This window comes from Clinocottus analis, unplaced genomic scaffold (genome assembly GCF_023055335.1).
Source record: "Clinocottus analis isolate CAN_PGR_092001 unplaced genomic scaffold, fCliAna1.0.p SCAF_16, whole genome shotgun sequence".
Classification (NCBI taxonomy): Eukaryota; Metazoa; Chordata; class Actinopteri; order Perciformes; family Cottidae; genus Clinocottus; species Clinocottus analis.
In genome coordinates, this window is record NW_027175887.1 from 8,453,185 (window position 1) to 8,473,686 (window position 20,502).

At 43.0% G+C, this 20,502-nt stretch overlaps 5 protein-coding genes across 5 annotated transcripts; 1 reads left to right on the forward strand and 4 right to left on the reverse strand.

The window, feature by feature from the left end:
- Window positions 1–22: 22 nt before the first annotated feature.
- cldnk (claudin k) lies at window positions 23–2,429 on the reverse strand. The gene is made up of 2 exons (XM_068578522.1): window positions 2,091–2,429; window positions 23–1,121 (listed from the first exon to the last, which is right to left on the reverse strand). The coding sequence occupies exon 2, from the start codon at window positions 925–927 to the stop codon at window positions 283–285; it is 645 nt and encodes a 214-aa protein (XP_068434623.1). The 5' UTR covers window positions 928–1,121; window positions 2,091–2,429; the 3' UTR covers window positions 23–282.
- Window positions 2,430–2,850: 421 nt separating this feature from the next.
- btr02 (bloodthirsty-related gene family, member 2) lies at window positions 2,851–4,664 on the reverse strand. The gene is made up of 6 exons (XM_068579478.1): window positions 4,395–4,664; window positions 4,175–4,252; window positions 3,877–4,083; window positions 3,609–3,756; window positions 3,494–3,520; window positions 2,851–3,395 (listed from the first exon to the last, which is right to left on the reverse strand). The coding sequence occupies exons 1-6, from the start codon at window positions 4,662–4,664 to the stop codon at window positions 2,851–2,853; spliced, it is 1,275 nt and encodes a 424-aa protein (XP_068435579.1).
- A 1,921-nt stretch (window positions 4,665–6,585) lies between these two features.
- Window positions 6,586–8,284, reverse strand: LOC137786458 (GTPase IMAP family member 9). The gene is made up of 2 exons (XM_068578356.1): window positions 8,266–8,284; window positions 6,586–7,628 (listed from the first exon to the last, which is right to left on the reverse strand). Exons 1-2 carry the CDS (start codon window positions 8,282–8,284, stop codon window positions 6,586–6,588), a joined length of 1,062 nt encoding a protein of 353 aa, XP_068434457.1.
- A 1,537-nt stretch (window positions 8,285–9,821) lies between these two features.
- Window positions 9,822–13,942, forward strand: rsad1 (radical S-adenosyl methionine domain containing 1). Its single transcript, XM_068578970.1, has 9 exons — window positions 9,822–10,153; window positions 10,697–10,830; window positions 10,916–11,120; window positions 11,207–11,572; window positions 12,003–12,066; window positions 12,148–12,295; window positions 12,547–12,601; window positions 12,764–12,867; window positions 13,234–13,942. The coding sequence occupies exons 1-9, from the start codon at window positions 10,001–10,003 to the stop codon at window positions 13,382–13,384; spliced, it is 1,380 nt and encodes a 459-aa protein (XP_068435071.1). The 5' UTR covers window positions 9,822–10,000; the 3' UTR covers window positions 13,385–13,942.
- Window positions 13,943–15,742: 1,800 nt separating this feature from the next.
- Window positions 15,743–17,023, reverse strand: rasd2a (RASD family member 2a). Its single transcript, XM_068579110.1, has 2 exons — window positions 16,428–17,023; window positions 15,743–16,254 (listed from the first exon to the last, which is right to left on the reverse strand). The coding sequence occupies exons 1-2, from the start codon at window positions 16,966–16,968 to the stop codon at window positions 15,743–15,745; spliced, it is 1,053 nt and encodes a 350-aa protein (XP_068435211.1). The 5' UTR covers window positions 16,969–17,023.
- Window positions 17,024–20,502: the final 3,479 nt, after the last annotated feature.

Here is a 20,502-nt window from a genome sequence, read left to right on the forward strand (position 1 = left end):
CACCATTTGCTTCAGTAGAGAATTTGGAGGACGAAAACCTTTATTGTGTTTTACACCGACATACAGAGAACAAGGTTATTGAAGAATATCAGGTATGAAATAATACAATGAGTTCAATCTTCGCTAAACAGCCTGCTGCGGCTTTTCAGAGAAAAAAAACTAACTGGTATAACATTAAATATAAAATAATTACAAGGAGCAAAATCAAATGGTGAGGAATCAGGTTTGTCATCGTTTGGGGTGCGTTTGTGGGGTTTGAAGGCATTCAGACATTTTCAGAGCTTAAACGTAACCTTTGACCTGTGAGGCTGCCCTGCGAGGACTACTTTCTCCACTGCTGAAGGTGGGAGAGCCTGTGAGCCCAGGGGGGCTTGACCCGGCATAGAGCAGAGATCCCCCAATGAGGAGCAAGGCTGATGCCCCCCAGCCGATGTAGAGGCCAGGGCCGAGCTCACGCTTGTGTGGGGCCGCCACATGTGGATCATAGAAATCCCTGATGATGGAGTGGGCAGTCCAGCAGACGGGGACAAGGTAGAGGAACCCTGCCAAGGCAAAGAGGGCGCCAGAGATGCGAGCAATACGGGCCTTGGCGCTGTTTACGCCAATGCACTTAGTGCATTTGACTCCGAGGACCCCCATAGCCAGGGCCAGGGCACAGATCAGGATGGAGAAGACGGTGAGGCCTCGGGCAGCCTGCATGTCACTGGGCAGAGCCAACAAGCTGTCATACACCTTACACTGGATTTGACCCGTGCTCTGCACAATGCAATTCATCCAGAGGCCTTCCCAAATGATCTGAGCCGTCACTATGTTGTTACCGATGAAGGCGGTGACCCGCCACAGGGGGATGAGACAGACTATGAACCCACACACCCACCCAACAAGGGACATGATCAGGCCCAGCAGCTGCATGCCCGTGGTTGCCATGATGGAAGGTGTCGTTTGAATCAGATGGATATGTCTCTGTTTTATTTCAGTCTCTGTTTGTCACAGAGGGACAGTTTATAGTCCCACAAAGAAATGTGACAGTCTGTACAGTACTGGAAATATTGTGCTCCACTGCAGGATCCTCAGGTGATGATGATGTGGAGTTCAGCTTGGATCAGACAAGGACACGTATCCTACAAATTCAGAAAAGAAAAGTAGAATATATTTTGATACTTTGTTAACCTTCACACAAATAGTGCTCCAAAACTCACAAATACAAAACATATTTCTAACTTCCCCCACTTGGAACAACACGCATTACATCCGTGAAGTATGAAAAGACCAATGAAGCATATATTTATCATAAACATTTGGGAACAAGCCCATGTTTAGTAGATTCCAATGAGAAGCACAGAGAATAGCCGTCTTTGACACAGCTGTGGGTGTCGAGCTACGCCTTGCTTGGTGAGTGGATTATCTCAGAAAAACATGAGGAGACTCTGAACACAAGCATCTTTCATGAGGGCATGCAGAGTGGGCCAGGAAGACCTATGTCATCTATTTATCTCTGCTCTCAGTATCCACATTTCACCAGTTCTGTCCCTGCACAATTCATCCAGGGGTGGCTTCATGACATGGATGGAGGAGAAAATGTCAAAAGGATGAGCTTTACCAGTTGGTCATCTTTTACATTAACATGTATCCAATAGATCCCAAGCTGAGAGATGTTTTATTGAATTTGATATGGATAAAGTCGAACAGTCTGTTTTTTTTTAAGTGGGCAGATAACAATGGATCATATGAATCCTTGAAACCAGAATAATCAGTCTGACAGGCCCGCATTCTCCCACTGTTACAAATATTGCACACAAATTCATGAAGGGCCCTGAAGACCCCACTTCCATAATATATGTCTTAACTTTGATCCAACTAACGGCCTTGTCTATTGGGATAGTTAACAGTGGTACAAGTGATCCATACACCTGCTTCTAACTATTTAAATAAGTAATACTGTATTAAATTGCGATACAGCTAAACATATAATACAAGAACAACTAGGAACAGTCTTTATGTTCCATCAAACTCATCACATTTAACACAAATGTGTCGGTTTTCAGAATCATTTATTTTGACAGTATTTTTGGAAATGTATGGATATTTACCTCAAAAGAAGTATATTGGACTCAGGCTCCTTCCGTTGGTCCACAAGCTGGTGCTGCTGGTTCTCTGCTTGTGTTGATCAGTTGCGATGCCTGGACTTGTGGATGACCGACGGCCCTGAGGATTCAGTTCAGTCCCCAGGAAGGCTGGAGGCTGAGTCTCAGAGGTCAGGTGAGCTGAAGTGGAGCGGGACGATCAGCTTGGAAACCCAGGACTGGACTGGAGATGGGGCTGCCCGCCGAGATGCCAGCGCAAGTCTGTGTGGCGGTGGGCAGAAGCATGCGCTTGTGTGGACGACGGAGTTAGTGTGTGAATGAGTGAATGTGTTTGAGTGTGTCTCCCAGTGCCTGGCGTATGAGCACAATGCCCTGTTGTTTGGCTGTGCCCTCCCTCCCTGCTCCTCGTCAACCTCTGTCCCAACCCCGCAGACCCTCACGTCCATCCAACTCTGCAACCCATGTTCTCTTCTTTTTGACTCACTTGTTCATTTATGAGAGTCTTTTCTTTTCTTCTAACCTCCTCTTTCCCTTTCAATCTGTTCATGGCTTTCATTGAAGTTTTTTTTTGAGTGTTGGGAGTCAGTCCTTACTCAACCTCTTGTTCACTGTTTAGACCGGGAAAGTGTGGTTCATTGTAGTTTTCAAGGATTTTGTAAATAACTGGATTGATACTGAAAAGATAACCACATCAACTGCATACAGGAGAATTATGAATAAATACACAAATGAAAACATGATGTATAAAGATGGAAAAGTATCATGTTTAAATGCTGCAGAAACCAGACGAGATGATGAGGGGAGCATCGTTTTTGCCGCCATGCAGGCGACCAGGACTGAAGAATGGATGCAGCCTGTCAGTGAATGTATCTGTGAAGGTGTGAATGTGGACTCCAGATTCTGCGCAGTAAAAGGACACGCGGCCCTCAGTGTAGTCCAAAAACACGCCCACCTTCCTGGGCCTCTGCTCCAGAGCCAACGGCGTGACAGGAGAGGTGTTGGCATTGAACTGGCCTCCAGCCTTCAGGCTCAGAGTCCAGAAACCATTCGCAGGGCAGACGGAGAACTTGCCCTTCCTGTTTATGGACTGTCTGACAACACCCAGATTCCACTCCATCTTCCCCCCGACCTCCACCTCCCAGTAGCACCTCCCGCCGCTGAAGCTTTCTTTGGCCAGCACGTTTGCCACACGGTCGAACCGCTTGGGGTGATCTGGTACCTCTTGAAGCTTGTCTGTATGTCTCACTTGTTTTCTGTCATCTGACACAGAGAGGAAGGGGTGGGCTGTCTTGGCGCTCAGATTGACATCCACTAAGAAAGAGGGAAGGGAAAACGCCAAGAAAAGGGTGAAATCATCCATGTTTTGTGTTCAGTCCCTTAGATTTGTTTCTGTGTGGACAAAGCCTTACCTATGTACTTCTCCAATCTCTTCAGTTCTGTCAAAGGAGAGACAAAAGAAAGGAACAAATTACAAATGTATTGTACAATGAGTTAATGGTAAAAGATAAAAGTTGCATTACTCACCAGATTTGGAGAGCCTGTTGACTTCTACCTTAATTTTCTCCATTATGTCTGCCAGCGCCCGTCTGGTGACCCCAACACATGGGTCAGTTTCTATAGTAATCTTGGACCAATCCTTCATGTCAGAGGGGCTCATTGTGGGAACAATGTTCTGCAGGACAAAAGCAAGGTTTTCACCGATGGAAGCCGGTCACCAATACCATTGCATTATCTATAGAAGTTGCATTACCACAGTGACTTGCTCCGTATCGTCATCTTGATCACTTTTCACGGGAACATGGAGATCTGGTTCAGTGTTCTCCTTCCTCAGCTCCTGGATCTCCTGCTCAATCTCCTTCACCAGCGTCGCCACTCTCTTCTCCTCGTCTCTCTGTCTCCCCTCAATTGCGTCGACGACGGCTTTGTGACTCTTCTCCATGGCGTGTACGAGGACAGAAAATACCTTCTGACTCTCTCGCACCTCTCTGAGGTAGGAGTTCTGGTTTGGACGCCATCATGTATCAACAGTCAACAAGCCACATTCTTGTTAAACAGAGGATTTTAATGATGTGTCGAGGTTTTCAACGCACCTTTTGTAGCTCCAGAGCATATTTAAACCGTTCTACCTTCTGCTGCCTCTCCTGAATCATCTGCTCAACATCAATAACCTGTAACAGTGACATACACATGTAAGCTAGATGTAATAATAATAATACATTTTAATTGTATTGCACTTTATATTTTAGCAATCTCAAAGTGCTAATAATCCAATCACTTATGCATGAATTACTGACAAATGCAACAAGGTACCATTTCCTCATCAGGTGGGTTTGGTGGTCGGGTCTTCCTGTAGTTATCTGAGACTTCTGCCAGAATGCGGTTGACGCTGAGGTCAGGCCGGTCGCTAAACAGTCTCCTGCAGCTAGGGCAGTATTTGGACTGGTGTCGGGTCCAGTATTGGCTGAGACAGGACAAGCAGAAGCTGTGTCCACACGGGATGGTCACCGGGCTGGTGAAGATGTCGCGACACAGAGAGCACAGGAAGTGCTTCTCAGGGAGAAGGCTAATTGTAGAAGCCATACTCTGAAAGTTACAACGTCAACAAAGTATGAGAAAGCTTTTTTTTTTCATTTTTTGTTTTTACCTCTGCTGAATAAGTTCTCATGTGAATGTTGTGTAATATACAGAAATAACCAGTCACTTGGAGAGCCCTCGATTTTATTAACAAAAGGTAAAAGAGAATCGTTGTATTTTATGAAGTGGATTCACATTTATGTATAGATACATTAAAGGGACTATTGAAAATGAAGTATTTGTATATGTATTATACTCAGATCCTTTCATGTAGAGAACACAATATTAAATTAAAAAAATACTCCACTCCATACAAAATGTACTTAGAGTAGTACATCGTAAAAAGTGTATGTTTACCTCTATTGTAAAATCGTATTACTATTGCAGGTGTGTCTGTGTGTGTGTGTGAACATGCAATGTGTGCAATGACAATAAAGGCATTAATTCTACTCATGCGGTATTCTAATGCTACTTTGACAACAAATTTCCCCTTAGGGATTAATAAAGTATCTATCTATCTATCTATCTATCTATCTATCTATCTATCTATCTAATTCAGGTTCCACTGTAAAATAGTCCTTATGACATTAAGTAAGTAGCATTGTAAGTAGCATTGTATTGTAGCTGGTTAAAGTGGAGCTAGTTTTACATACTTACAACCTCTGATTTAATCTTTTAAAATATTATTACCCTAATGTGTTAAAGAGGAACTATATTGTGTAAAAATTCCAATAAAATTGCGTACTTTCCGCTACTATTTGAGAACATATTTTTATATCTTTCAATGCTTCATACTGCATATGCCATGTTGATACGTACTTCCTACTGACTGCTGAGCATTTTCTCTAAACTGTGAAAGGACAACTATTTTCAGCACAGACATGCAGCTTTCCGACTCGCAGGACAAATGGTACGTCATGTTCTTAAGCAGAACGGCACTGTTCCCAGATTATGTAATGAAACAAGTACAGGACTTCTCTTTTAAATCTACTAAAGTAACATTCATCTCATTGGTAAAGGCTCCCCATGGTGAAGCCTAAACCTCTGATTGTTTTCTCTTCTTATTGTAATTGTCACAGACAATTCAGTAAAAAGGAATTTCTTTGTGATCGAGGCGATGTACTAACAGAAAACGGAAGCAGTTCAATATATGACGTAAAGTATGTGGTCAAACAGGTAGCAACCACACTGTTACGTCTCTGGGGGAGCTATGTATCAACACAAAGCAGTAACCACTGAAATGTTACATTTTGTTCTGAAATGCTTGTAGGAAACACTACTGGGTTATACAGCAAGTGCATAAATGATTTAAGGTCTGAATTAACTGACAGAAAAGTAGTTTTCAAAGGAAAACCAGAACCTGGTGTCAAATATTTACTGAGCAAAGTGTAGTCTTACCTCTGTCCAGGTAAATCTTGTCCAGAAAACTCTTCACTCTGGAGAATCAGTCTCCACTGCTTCTACTCACAGTTTCAGGTGCGTAGACTGCAAATGATTTACACTGAACAGGTGCAGTAAGGTGTGTGTGTGTGTGTGTGTGTGTGCGTGTTGTGGGGCAGTCCAATAGACAATGGCACTCTCAGTTGAGACTCCACCCTGAATGTTATCTGAGCTTCTCAGCTAGCCTACAGCGAGACACCAGGAAATGTTAGAGCTTAAATAAATCACTATTTGCTTCACAAAGAACAAACTCTCCCATCATGTGTCACAAATCACAACTTCATTTATTCAGTTTACAAATTTACACTTTAAATCAGCTGTGAGATTTACTGCTTCAGGTTCCATTCTCAACCTAAAGGGAGTTGTACATTTCCTTATTTAGTTTGGTATCAAGTCAGCCTGAAAGCTACATAAGCAACAGTTCAATTTCAAAAAGCCCGTGATATATATTTTTCTTTTCCGTTCATACCTGACAAACAGACCGTTATCAGTCAATGCCACACTGTGATGGACGAGGAGCGGAAAAGAAGCGATTGATAAAGATTGAGTTAAAGTTAAGTCTGGCAAGTGGGGCCACCCTGTCCTCCATATGCTCTATAGCTACCTGTGCTGTTCCTCCTGCTGATCCACCTACTGCGCCACCTATGATCCCATACAGAACCATCCCTCCTGGCCCCTCTATGGACCCAAACAGGGCACCCAGGAAAGCTCCCACAACAAACCCTGTACCCAGTCCTCTTGCCAGGGAGGTTCTGAGCCATCCGTTGTCCATTTCCGCTTTGGCTCGGATCTCTGCGCCAACATTGGCGGTGTAGGCGTCCTTCTGGTGATACAACTCCTCCGCTATGTACTGTTTCTCCATCTCGATCCACGCCTTCTCTATCTCTCTCGTCCTCTGCTTCTTGAGCCTCTTCACCTCCTTCTTCACACATTCCTCTGCCTTCTGGAAGGTTCTGCTGGAGAAGCAGACCCCTCCCAAGGAGGCCACCATCCTCTCTATCTTCTGCAGCAGCTCTCTGTCCCGGCTGCGATCTCTCCAGTTCTTGCTGAAAACATGAAAGCGTCCACCATACTGCTCGATCAGTTCTCTTAGGGGCCAGTCAGTCTTCTGCACCCGGTCTTCCAGCGCAGCCACCTCAAGGTTTCCCTCATAGGCCAGGAGCACCATGCAGTGCCTCAGACAGTGTCTTCCAAAGCGTTCCTTCATTAATTTGGGGGTTCTCATTTCATTTATGGCGATTTTCTCCATGTCGAAGGTGACGAGAAAGGCATGGGGACCAGGAATACACAAGCACTTAGACCTCCTCAACTCCATTTTCCTCTTGACTTGAGATATATCCTTGTCGTAGATGTTTGGTCCATTGATCACAGCCACCCGTCTACCGGCGAGCTCTCCGGTATTCTTTCTGCTGCCAGAAATGCTGGTGACATTCTTAGCAAACTCTTTCCTCCCAAGTATGTGGTTTGTTAGTAGGAACTGCGAATGTCCACTGCTGCCGACCACCATAAGCCTTAATTCTGTAGGAGATGCTGTGAAAAAGTGTTACAAGTTTAATTTGAGAATAACAGCAGGTAAATGTAAGAAGTATTGTGCGTTTGCTCCTTGTTACATGCTCTTGAGGCTGTGATATGAGCTTAATGCTTACTTTGGCATGTCAACATGCTCACAATATCAATGTTAACATGCTGTCGTAGGAGGTATAAAGCCATGTTTAACATCATAGTTTAACACAATACCCGTTGCCAATCAGCACAGAATGCAGAAGTGCTGCTCGGACTGAAGCCTTTGACCTGATGAGGGCGCTAGATGAAATGTAAGAGGATCACTAAGTCATTTAAGTTCATCCTAAGGGCGACATGAATGCGACACAACATTTTATCGCAATCCATCAAACATGTCACGTCACAAAGGACCTCGAAGAAAAGCCAGAGGATCAGCAAAGTGATCAGGATTCATAATTTGGGTTACACACATGTCCGTACCAAACTGGCAATCGATTATATTTTTGTTGAGATATTTCAGTCCGGATCAATGAGGTTGTGAACTGACAAACAAACTGACAATGCCATGCCGCAAGCGTGGCTAAAAACTAACGCTAAATAAAAAGAACCAACCTTGTTAAACATATATTTGTGAACCCTGGACATGTGAAATCAGGGATCTTACCTTTCTTTCTCTTATCCATTTGGCAGATCTACAGCACAGATTCACCCTTTCAATTTGGATTATCCCAAAGTTCTCCAGCTTCTCACTGGACTGTAGTCATCACCATAATATATTCAATGAACGCCCTTCTCTGTCTCTCTCTCTGTCTCTCTGTCTCTCTGTCTCTCTCTCTCTCTCTCTCTCTCTCTCTCTCTCTCTCTCTCTCTCTCTCTAGTGATTAGGTAATAGGTACCAGATTTGCTATTACGTGGAAAATTACCTCAGGGTTAAATGCTGACAGAGAGCACATTCACAATTATTGATATTCTCAATAAAATACTTAGATTAAGTTATAAACTATGGTGTTTATATTTATATGTATATCATTGTTTGCAGTTAGATCCTTGGTAAACAGTAAAGATGGAGGAGGGGATTCTTTTTTTCCGGCCGTCTTTATTTAAATTTAGCCACACATTATATGAGTTATTTATATAACCATCCTCATCATCATTCACCACAAGCGCTGATCCAAGGTAATTATTTGAAGATAACAAGCAGGACTACAGAGCAGTTCAAGACATATACAACATGTAATTAACTGTAAACCTAAAAATCCATGATTAAATATTCGAACAGAGTTGAATGTGTGTTATTCTGTTAAAATTACATAAAAAAACACCAGGATTTAAAATGTGACGCTCCACGTCTATCTCTCTGTCAGTCCACCAGACAGTGTTTTTTCCTGGGATCAGAAAATCCATAACTCATTAAATTAGTTTCATCCTGTGTGAGCAGAGCACAAATTTCTATTCTAAATATAGACTAGTGTCTTGTTGTGACTAGTTATCTCTGCAACCACCAGTAACAGTGTTTACAAAAACATGCAGACCAGCCTTATACAAAAAGACTAATATTCAGTTATGCATGAACACTGTGAATGTTTGTATATGACGTATATATGGTACTTAAAGGAGGTTTTTGGATCCCCAGAGTCTTCTTATAAACTGTAATAGCAGTTTAACAAATGCATAATTATAGTGATTAAACACCTGGACATGCACCATAACTCAGTTAAAAACAGAAAAGCCACAAGAAAAATGCAAAAGTACATTTTAGCCATTTTGGAGAGGTTTGGATAAGTTTGGCCCACACATGGACACCAAGGAGCTCTACTTATCATTAGCCTCGTAAAACCTAAGTACTGTTACACATTAACCTGACATTTGGTACTTGTGGGCACTGTCTTGTAGTCTCATGGACGTTAATGGAGTCAGTTAGTTATGTTTATATATCTAATGGCTGTTATTAACCACAGTTCTATAACATATACACTATACAAGCAGGTGAAAACAGGTCCAAATCTGCAGAAATCGGTCAATTCAAACTGAACCGTGCTCTAAAGTATTTGACTTTGCAGATTGAACGCGTACCTGGTAGTCACTGTCCATAAAGGAAGGCCTGACCCTTACGCCAGTGAAATAGCGCCCCCGTGTGGTCAACCCGTGTAACGCACGCAGGGGAAATCACACGTAAGTATTTCCTGTTTGGAGCGACGTCACAGCTGCCCGGAAGAAGAATTTACGCCACTTCGAAGTAACTTCGGCCACATTGTTGTTATGAACACATTGATACAAGGTCTGTCTTTATGATGGCGCCTGACTCGTGTCGCCGTTATCCGGGTCCACGTGTCCATGTGAAGGACACCATTCAGACAGACGGGTTAAAAGGTTAAAAGTGCTGTCGTCAGACACACACCATGATTCAACACTCGCTGCGCGCGGTCCGACGTGCCGTCTCTCCCTCTCTGCGCTGCTTCTCTGAGACTTCCGGTGGAGAAATCATTGAGGAAAATGGATTTGAACGGACAGACACTCCAAGTCCCACAAAGCAGGCGTCCCTCTACGTGCACGTGAGCTAGCGTTTGTCAATAACTGATTTAATAAGTATATGCAGAGACATAAGCATACCCCTGCATGACCGCGGTCAAGTGAGCCCACATACAGTTTTGGAGATAAGTGACTTTAAAGTCAGCTTTAATGACATAATGATATTCATAATGTCAAAATTTCCAATATTCCAACTGCTGTAAAAATAGATCCTTACATTTGTAAAGTAAAATTACAAATTTAAGGATCTGTTTTTATAGCTGCTTGAATATTGGGATATTGGGAAATTGCGTTTGAATGTTTTTTGTGCTATCTAAGCCACAGTAGACCACCATACTGTAACACCAGGAAAAGGCAGTCATTTATTTTCGTGCCTGCGGCTCACTCAGTGGACGAGGGCTTACTTGATCGCAGTCCATGCATGCACTGAATCATACACTCCCCCCCCACCCCCCCCACACACACACACACACACTACATATATATGTATGGCAAATACTAGAAGGTATAGAAAGTTAGCCCAAATCATGTCAAAGTCACCTCCCTCCTCTCTTCCTCTTCTTCAGTGGCCATACTGTCTCAGACGGTGCTCCTACTGCAACTTTAACAAGTACATACCCAGAGAGAACAACAACCACATAATGACGGAGTGCCTTCAGCGGGAGACTGAGACGTTGCTGCAGCTCAGTCAGGTCTCCTGGTACGGTGCTTGTTTTTCTTCTACATGAAATCAGCCTTCAACACGTGCCTTCACACACCCTTTATTTATTTATTTTTTCCTGCAGCGTCACCTCTGTGTTTTTTGGCGGTGGGACTCCGAGCCTTGCTCATCCCTCGACTATTGCTGCTGTCCTCAACACTGTTTCAAAGTGGGCGTGTCTCTCAGATAAGGCTGAGGTCACGCTCGAGGTCAACCCTACTCCTGCTGGAAAGTCAAAGTTAGAGGACTATTGCCATGCAGGGGTTAACCGTTTCTCCATCGGGGTCCAGGTGAATATATAATCTGTAGAATATCGATGACAGAAGATTAGTTTTTGAACTGTGTAGTTGCACATATCACATGTTCAATCCTTCAGTCTTTGCAGGATGAGGATTTGAACATTCTGGGAAGAGATCACAGCTCTCACCAGGCTCTGCAAACTGTCGAAGAAGCCAGGAGGCTGTGCCCTGGGAGCGTGTCCGTGGACGTCATGTTTGGTCGGCCCAAACAGAGCGTTGAATCCTGGGAGAACGAGTTGTCCAAGCTGTTAGAGGTGTGCGATGACCATGTGTCTCTGTACCAGCTGACCTTGGAGCGAGGCACCCAGCTGTTCAAACAGGTGCTAGGAGGAGAGGTGACTGTTCCCACTGAAGACGTGACAGCAGAGATGTACCAGTGTGCAAGGAGGACTCTCCACCAGCACGGCTTTCTGCAGTACGAGGTCTCTAACTTTGCAAGACACGTAAGTCCTCAGCAGAGGGACAGCTCACTGATCGCCCTCTACGCCTTAGGAGGCATTCATTCTTTCATAAAGTTCATTAGCAAATTAGCGTTCATTGCAAAGGGATTCATATAAGGAGTAAACATGCAGCACAACAGCGTTTATATGAAGGATAACTTCAAATAGAAAACACAATAAAATAAAGATAAAAGAATGGAAAACATCAGTAAAAATCTAATGAGTTTAAAGAAGACTATATATATATATATATATATATATATATATATATATATATATATATATATAATTGATACATTATGTATTAGCATGAGAGTTAAAAGAGGCATTGCTTATTTTGGCTTCTCTGTTTTGTTTTTAATGAGACGTCACCAACAGCAAGGCAGATGTCAGATGTCAACAGCATTATAGCGCTTCACTTTGTGTCACATAGAAAGCAGTGAGTCATCACAACACAAGCTACTGGAAGGGAAGACAGTACATTGGCGTCGGCCCAGGTGAGCTATTATCCAAAGCTCCAGACCCTGATCAATGTAGATTGTACTAAAAGTGAGTTTTAACATTTTGATCCGTGGCAGGAGCACACGGGCGGTTTGTTCCTCTGGGGGAGGGAGGGGTCGTCCGGGAGGCGCGGACCCAGACTCTGGAGCCTGACGCATGGATCCGTGAAGTCCGGCAGAGGGGACATGGGACACGTAGGCGGATTCAACTCGGCCATCTTGAACTGTGAGTTGTTGCACTTACAGGCTTATGAGTATCTTGTTTTGCACAAGGGGGGCAGCTGCCATTTCCATGTGTCCGCCAATCCACAGCGTGTGAAACATAGTGTTGAAGATTGTTGTACATGTGCTTGTTCTTCCAGACATGCTGTCCCTGTGAAACACTATTATCAGTCTCCATATCACTCTATGCTGTCCTTGTTAACATCGAAGTCTAGTCACCGAGAAGTTTTCAGATGAAAGATGTTTCTTTTGCAGATTGGAGGAGGTGTTGGCGATGGGAATGAGAATGACAGATGGCATTAGTCACAAGGTGAGGTTTTTACCTGCAGAAGTGCACAAACTGAACATATTATATTTCCAGTTTCTGTGTAATCTTTTCTGTCAGTGCAGGCGAGGTCCAGTATTCAGGTGGTATCTGGTACGTGTATCTTTGTACATGTAGTATTGTTGATCACTTTCTGATATTCAACAGCATTGGGAGATGTTTAGCCCTCAACTGGGTCTCCAGGAAGTCTTTAGCACATCCAGAGATGTCCAAGAGTTGTGCCAGAGTGGACAACTCATTCTCGATGACAGGTGACCAGTGACATTTTTATTTATTTGGCGTAAAAGATTTTACTGGTGAGACAAAAATTTCTCTCTGATGCAAACCTGCATTGAATCTTTTCAATATTTATTTGATCTGCTGCTTATTTTTGGTTCATGAAATGTTGGACAATGCGTGTTATAATTCTCGAAAGTCCAAGGTTTATGTAATCATGCAGCTCATTTTACTTTTCAGCAGTCTTAAACTAATATAGAACAAAGAAAGGCATCACAGTTGAGAAGCTGGTATCAGAGAATATTTGCCATTTTTGATTTAAAAATGACAATTACCGTACTCTTGAGTTTTTCACGTGTCTGAATCTCTCATAATTTTTTCTCTCCTTTTCTTATTATCAGAGGACTGCGATGCTCCTGGGATGGACTGGTCTTACTGGACAGCATACTGCCAGCTCTACTGGTTGAACTGGAAAGACAAATCCGTCAGAGGCTACAAAGGGATCACCATGCTGATCACCAAACAAAAAGTCAAGACTCCAGCCCTCGATGAGAGTAATGTTAATACAGCGGATAACTTCAGAGAAGGTTTGTTTGTGTGTTAGCCTCTCAGGAGGGGGAGAAATCCTGAAAACAGGCAGATGTTTGCATTAGTTTTTCTGTTCAATATTTAATAACTTATTTAAGGCGTTGCCAATTTTCACATTGTAATAATTGTAAAAGTTGTTCCTTTTTAGAGGGAATAGGCTCTGATTTAACCCTGTGAATAGAGAAAGGAAACCGGCTCCACAGGCGTTTATATTATATTGACTCTGGCACTCTGGTTTGGATGCGACCCAGAACATTAGATGTGAATATGTTTGTCCACCTGTGCTATAATGCAAATATTGCTTGTGCTAAACATTTCTCCGGAAGTCGTTTTACTTTCATTTAAACATTGTTATTTCTATTCCTGTACACAGGAATTGTGTTTTATTCTTTAAATAAACGTCAACTTTCTTTTGAAACATTCATGTATTAACTGATCCATCTTCTAAATAGTTAAATTGGAGACAAGTCTTTGTCATAGATTTATTTTCACTGGTCTGTAATTTCCTAATTTAGAGCCGCAACGAGAAATCTATTAGTTGTCAACTATTAAATTCATTGCCAACTTTTTTGATCATCAAATAATCGAGTAGATCTTTTTCTTCTCTGATTCCTGCTTCTTAAATGTGATTTTTTTCTGGTTCCCTTACCCTATGAAAGTAAACTGAATGTTTCTGAGCTTGGACGTCATCGCAGGTTTTGGGAAACACTGATCGCCTTTTTTTTCACAGTTTTTTTTACATTTTATAGGCCACACAATTATTTGGATGAATCGAGAAAGTAATCAACAGATTAATCAACACTAAAACTAATAGTTAGTTGAAACACTTTCCTAAGTATTTTCTTGTGTGACTAATTATAGAGGCGATGGAGAGAAACAGAGACAATGCTCTGTTGAGTCTGAGCAGATCTTTGAAGGAAATTCCTCTGGCAATCTCACTGCTTATAAACTCAACAAACAAAAGCCGAATGAGTCTCCGGCGTTTCTGTTACCAAGTGCTTCTACTTCATGAGTATAAGTTTGATGTGGATTCATTTTTACCAGCTCCTTTATCAACAAATCAATTAAACTCGCTCCAAAAATCCCTTAAAAATGGTAGATCTCACATGTGACGAACACCGATGGTGTATGTCCTCTCACTTTCTGGTTAGAACTAGTGCTCTTCCAGCCAGAGAGATTCAGAAACGCATACTGATCGAGTCAGTTCATTTGTCTCTTATTTTTCTATTCATATAATCGTCACACGGTTTTCTCTCTGAACAGAAGCCACTTGAAAATACTTGCCTGCGCAGCCTGACGTCTGCATTCGAGATATTGTAATTCGTGACGTTGGTATGAGTCGTACTACTTGATAGTGATCACGAGGCTCTCAGAGTAAAAACAGGAGCAACAGACCTCCTTTATGATTCATGAGGCCGATAGTGATGACTCCTCTGCAGCACCTCCGGCAGCGACTGGAATCTGGTTGTAGTTTACACTGTATTAATACATTTTAAACTCTGATGGGCGTCATACATTGCCACGCTTTAAATATCTGCAGTGACCATTGTAGCTCCAAGTCTATTTATTGCTCAATAACTGATGTAGCTTCGTGTCAGTCAAACCGTCCTTTTCACAAACCAAGGACACTCTGAAAGAAGAGCCCACACAATCCTTTTGTCTTGAAAACCAGAAGAGTGGGTTGGATATGTCAGGAAGAAAAGGCTACGGCTTTTTAAGGAATTTAATTTCTACTCTGTGGTGAAGCAGCGTTGGATGTGGGCTCTCTCCATGGTGCTGAATCCACAGAGTCCAATACGTCTCTCACCTCCACCTACTTCATACGGGATGCTGTTGCCTCCAACCACCATGGCGACCCATGAGTGTGTCGGCTATTGGCGCAGATTAATCATGCATCGTAACACTTCAGCCCTTGATGCCAGTCGCAGCGCAGTGGGAGGATGTGAATGTGAACAATCTCTTGTGTACGGTAACAAATACTAGAAGACGTTTAAGGTCGCTGTGAGTCATCTCCTCAAACCGAGGAGCTCCCTCCCACACACGTACGCTCTTCTGTTGTATCATCACTTGAAACAATTGGTGTGTGATGCCCGTGAACACAATCTGACAGTATAGTATGTCTGTCTCACTGACCCATTTCAATGATAGAGCAGAGGCATTAATGACAATTCCAAATGTTTTATTATCAGATTTTATATAGTTACATACAAAAAGACAAAAGATGAAAACACTGGTCCAGCCAGGTAATACAGAGTATAACTCCTTACATAATATGACATTGCAGCATACTACTACAATTGGTTTTTCGAGCAGGCGCACGATTCATTGAATCTGACACCTCTCGGGTTTGTTGTGTTTGGTGCTTGAACGCAGCACCAGCCGCAGGTCGCTGGTGAAGCTCGGGCGGCGCGCCAGCGTGTCCAAGGCGGCGCAGGGCGCGCCGAGCCCCCGGCTCCCTCTCCTGCCTCGCGCGCCGACGCACATCGACTGGTAGCTGAGGATGGATATGAGCTGATGGCGCGACGGGCTCGTCTCGCCGGGCAGTCCGCCCAGAGTCGCGAGAGCCCGGAACACGCCGTCCATGCCGGTGCCGTCTTTCGCGGAGGTTTCGAAGTACGCGACGTCCTCGCCGAGTGCCTCTGCCACCTCTGACCGTCTGACGGCTCTCGGTGCCGCCACGTCCGCTTTGTTTCCGCAGATCACGACGGGCACTCTCGCGGGTTGTTTTAAGTTCAGTAGCTTTGCCCTGGCGTCCTTGATCTCGTTGAGTCGCTCGCAGACTTCACTGAAGGACTCTCGGTCATCCAAACTGAACACGAGCAGGAAGGTGTCACCTGGAAAGAGAGAGCGAGAGAGAGAGAGAGACACTTAATTAATTACAATGTCACATTGTAATGTTCAATCATATTCATAAAACACCACACATACACTGCTTTTATCTGGTAAAAAAAATATTAATAAACATCTTATTGATACTTTAAAAAACTACAGTGATGCAAGGTCTCACCTGTCAGGATGGATAACCTGCGTTTGGCGGGGAAGTCCCTCTCACTAGCGGCGTCCAGCAGGTCGATCTGATATGCCTCTCCTCCGATGTGGAACAGTTTTCTGTGGAAGTCCTCTACTGTGGGTTCGTAGTGCTCTTCGAAGTCTTTACCCAAGAACCGCTGGAGGATGTTGGTTTTTCCTACTTTAGGTGCGCCGAGCACAACTATTCTAAGGCAGTTCCTGCGCTTAGTCAGACCCAGCTCCAGCAGATCCACGGACCTTTTTGGGAGTCGATCTGTGGAAACCTGCCGATTGCCCGAACTGGAAGATCCGCATGGGGACACAGCTCTTTTATCCTGTTGTTTCAAGCGCCCCTTCACCGTTTTGATGATGCCCATGCTCGTCTTCTGTGTCTTTGAGACGTTGGGGTGCTGCGGTAGTGGGGCGATGAGGGCTGCGCTCTGCGTAATGTCTGATTCGTGATGTCCGGTGAGAGAGTTGAACAATTCGAGGATCCCATCAACGGGAAGGTAAATCTTCTGAGTTGCGTTCACCTCCATGTTCTTTCAAGCGTCTCCGGACACCGAGACGAGGCTCTCACAATCTTACCAAGACAGTTGCTTCCCCCATTTGTGTGCGCCCAAAAAGAGCCGAGTGGCCCCTCTTATACACCAGCAGCAAGCGTAGTGTCTGCGTCACCGCCTCATCCAACGAACACACTCCTTTTATAGAAGCACAGAGAAGCAACAAACACAATCAGCACCCAATGTCTCCACTGTACCTTATTGCAGTGTTTCTATTGTCTGGAAATATATAGAAAAGAGCAGTTTTCCAAATGTGTTTAAAATAATCCAAATCCGATTTATATTATGCTTTTGAACATTTTGTCCCGGGACAACACCCATGCAAAACAGAACATTATAATCTATTCTGACATAATGAATGTACTCGAGGCACCTCACGTTAAGGTGTTCCTGTCTCATTATTCATGAATAAATTAATGAACTAATGGACTTAGTGTTCCGATATCTGCCTGCAAATTCCGGTTGTCATGGACACTGCAGGTGTGATACTTAATTGTGTTTACTCGTCATTGTGCACATTAATTATTGGTACATTTTTTAGAGATGTCCCCTTCTTCTATTTATTAGTTATGTTAATATAAATCTCACACCGTGTTCTCCCAACAGAAGCCACTTGATAATACGATCCTGCGCATCCTGACACAACTGTGCATCTGGGATTTTGTTTTTCATGAAGCTATTATGAGCAGTACTTACAACCCTCATTGTTTCTGCAGTGGTCACGACACACTCAGGGTCAGGATGGAGAAACCGCTCACTCTCTGCTCTGAGATCCATAAAGCCTGCATGTAATCTGGTTTTATGTTCCACTGGCTGGCTGGCGTCCCGCCTTCTTTATAGTGAAGACATGAATGCATTCATTTACATCAATACATAGCTTTATTTGAGAGTGAAGGTTTAGTTCCACATGAAAGTTTGAAGGACACCTGCTTTAAAGTTACAGTTCAACAATACTTTGTTGGTGGATTACATGAAACAGAACATATTGAATAACTGCATATTGTTCTCCATCCAACAATGGGCACATAGCAAGGCCACTTCGAATGAACAGCCCACATAATCGTCTCTTTCTGGAAATCTGAAGTGGGTTGCATATGCAGCCCGATAAGAAAGGCTGATTGCCATGGAGAATGCAATCTCTTCTCACAAGTGCATGTTGGAGAAAATTGAAAACCTGGTCGTGATGGGAAAGCAACAGAGGTTTGATGAACCCCGGCATAGATTCATTTCAATATTGTATTTAAGTTCATATTGGACTTTATATTTTGGTTTCAATAAAGATGGAAGAAAAGAAAATATTTAAAAAAAGGCTTTATGTCAACAAAACATACAAGTTATTGCTTTTGCCACTTCTATAATTTCCCTCGATGAAGGGCTCAGTCGTGTCTCGATATTATTACCACTCTGCCCTGAGTCAGGCTCATATGCACTGACACACGCTGGTGATATGAGGAAATATAGAAACCACTTTCACATTCGATTCAATCTGGTTTGTATTTATAGAAATTATTGGACCATACCCATCAAAAAGTCACATACTCTGAAGTAATTTCACTACACTTTACTCTGGTAATATATGTAGCACAAACACATATTTTTTCAAATTATTTTCCAAGGCACAGAAAAATATGTGTCCCTCCACATTTGGATGGTGTTGCAAAGCACCAATACTCTAAAGCCGGAAGTTAGATTATGGACATTTTTTGTTTAATATTTATATGTGAATATCAATTGTGAATATTTGCTAGTTTTCCATAATACGTATAACTGAAATGAGTTGATATACCAAAAAAAGCAAATTGCCGAAACATAACTTTTCAATACATGAGTCAAAAGAACTGTTTTTGTAGATATTGAATCGCAATCAGAAATACTTTATTGATGGCATGGTATGCTACGTTATAGTTGCTCTGACACATAAGCAAGAACAAATAGAAACAAAGGACCGTGCAGAAAATAATTTACATACATAATGCGACAATGCATAACACAATATATGTAGAGAATGTATGTAAATAATAAATAAGGCATGAAAAATAGTCAACATACAGTCACAGTGCAAACAAGCAAACACAAAATGCTGATAAGTGGGTTGCATTAAGTGTGTTAAATATAAACGCAATAATAGTTTAAATAAGAATATTTCTTGAAATGTACAGGATAAATACAGTATTAATAATACACTTTGTTGTATGTGGCGTGAACCTGTGCGGCCCTGGTAGAACTACTCTACAGCTTAATATCTCAAAAGCAAGTAGACAAAAACATAACACGACCCACCAAACAAAGCAAACACTAAACCACAAGAGGGCAGCAAAGAGTGACATATCCATACAACAGCAGTTAAGAAACAGGAATCTCCAGTCAGTGGACAGCTCAGTGATCACACACACTTAATGACGTTGTTTTACAATACACACAAACACAAGAGATGTCAGACTTCCTCTGCTCCGTGACGTCACCTCCGTGCAGTAGCAGGTCCTCTCTCCTCCCCCTCTGGTCTCCCAGACCTCGCCTGCACTGACCTCATCAGGCCTTTGTTGCAAAACAAAGAGTGTTCAGGCATCTGTTTTCAGGAGAAATAGAGAGGAGGAGGGCTGGAGGTGGCATGTGAAGTTTGGCTCCACCAACCTGATCACTGAGAGTCACACGAAAACTAAACAGGGAGCGGCAACAAGTCAATGTGTCCTCCCACACTACACACTCATGCGAACCCTTTGTGAGAACTAGAAATACCTGGTTTCAAAGGCAGCTTAACTGCTTCATCAACTTCAGATTTTTTTTGGTACACTTTGCCTGTGTGTTGTCTCCAAGACACATGCCTTTGTTGTTTCAAGGTGGAGCTGGTATTTCCTGTATATCCTGCTCAGTCAAGGCCCACTGCTATCTCTGCTGCTCCCTCAGCTTTAGGTAATCATTACACACACAAAGTCCAGATAAGACCCCTTTGTACTTTCATGTAGATTGCTAGTAGATAGCAGGTGTTCAGTTGTACGTTTTAACGGACTCCAAGCCCGAGTAAATACAGGAACATATTTAACTCCTGTATAATACATTAGCATGTGACTTCGGACAACATCCCATTAGCTGTGATAAATAAGTAAAGAGCAGAGATGCAACAACGAAGCCGGCGAAGAGGAAATGCAGCCCGATGTTGAAATCCTCTGGGACGTTCGCTCACTCTGCTGGGATAAGTTACCAGCAGTGAACTATGGGAAATGAAAGGCTCTGCGGTATACAATGATTGGTTTGCCCACTGTATCACATTTCATGCTATTTCTATATCCCACTATGTTTCTCCCTGTGACGTCTCCGTAATATTGAAATATTAAACAACTTGCAGACTGATGATTGTTGCCCATGCAGCAATGTGCTGAACTGTAACTCGGGCTCACTGTCATGCAATGAGATCGGGTAAGGAACAGATGTGTCCTAACAGTGTGTCTCCTTCACGCTCCGCAGTGTGCGTTTACATATCGGCACGATCCTGTGTGTCCTGTGTGCGGCGAT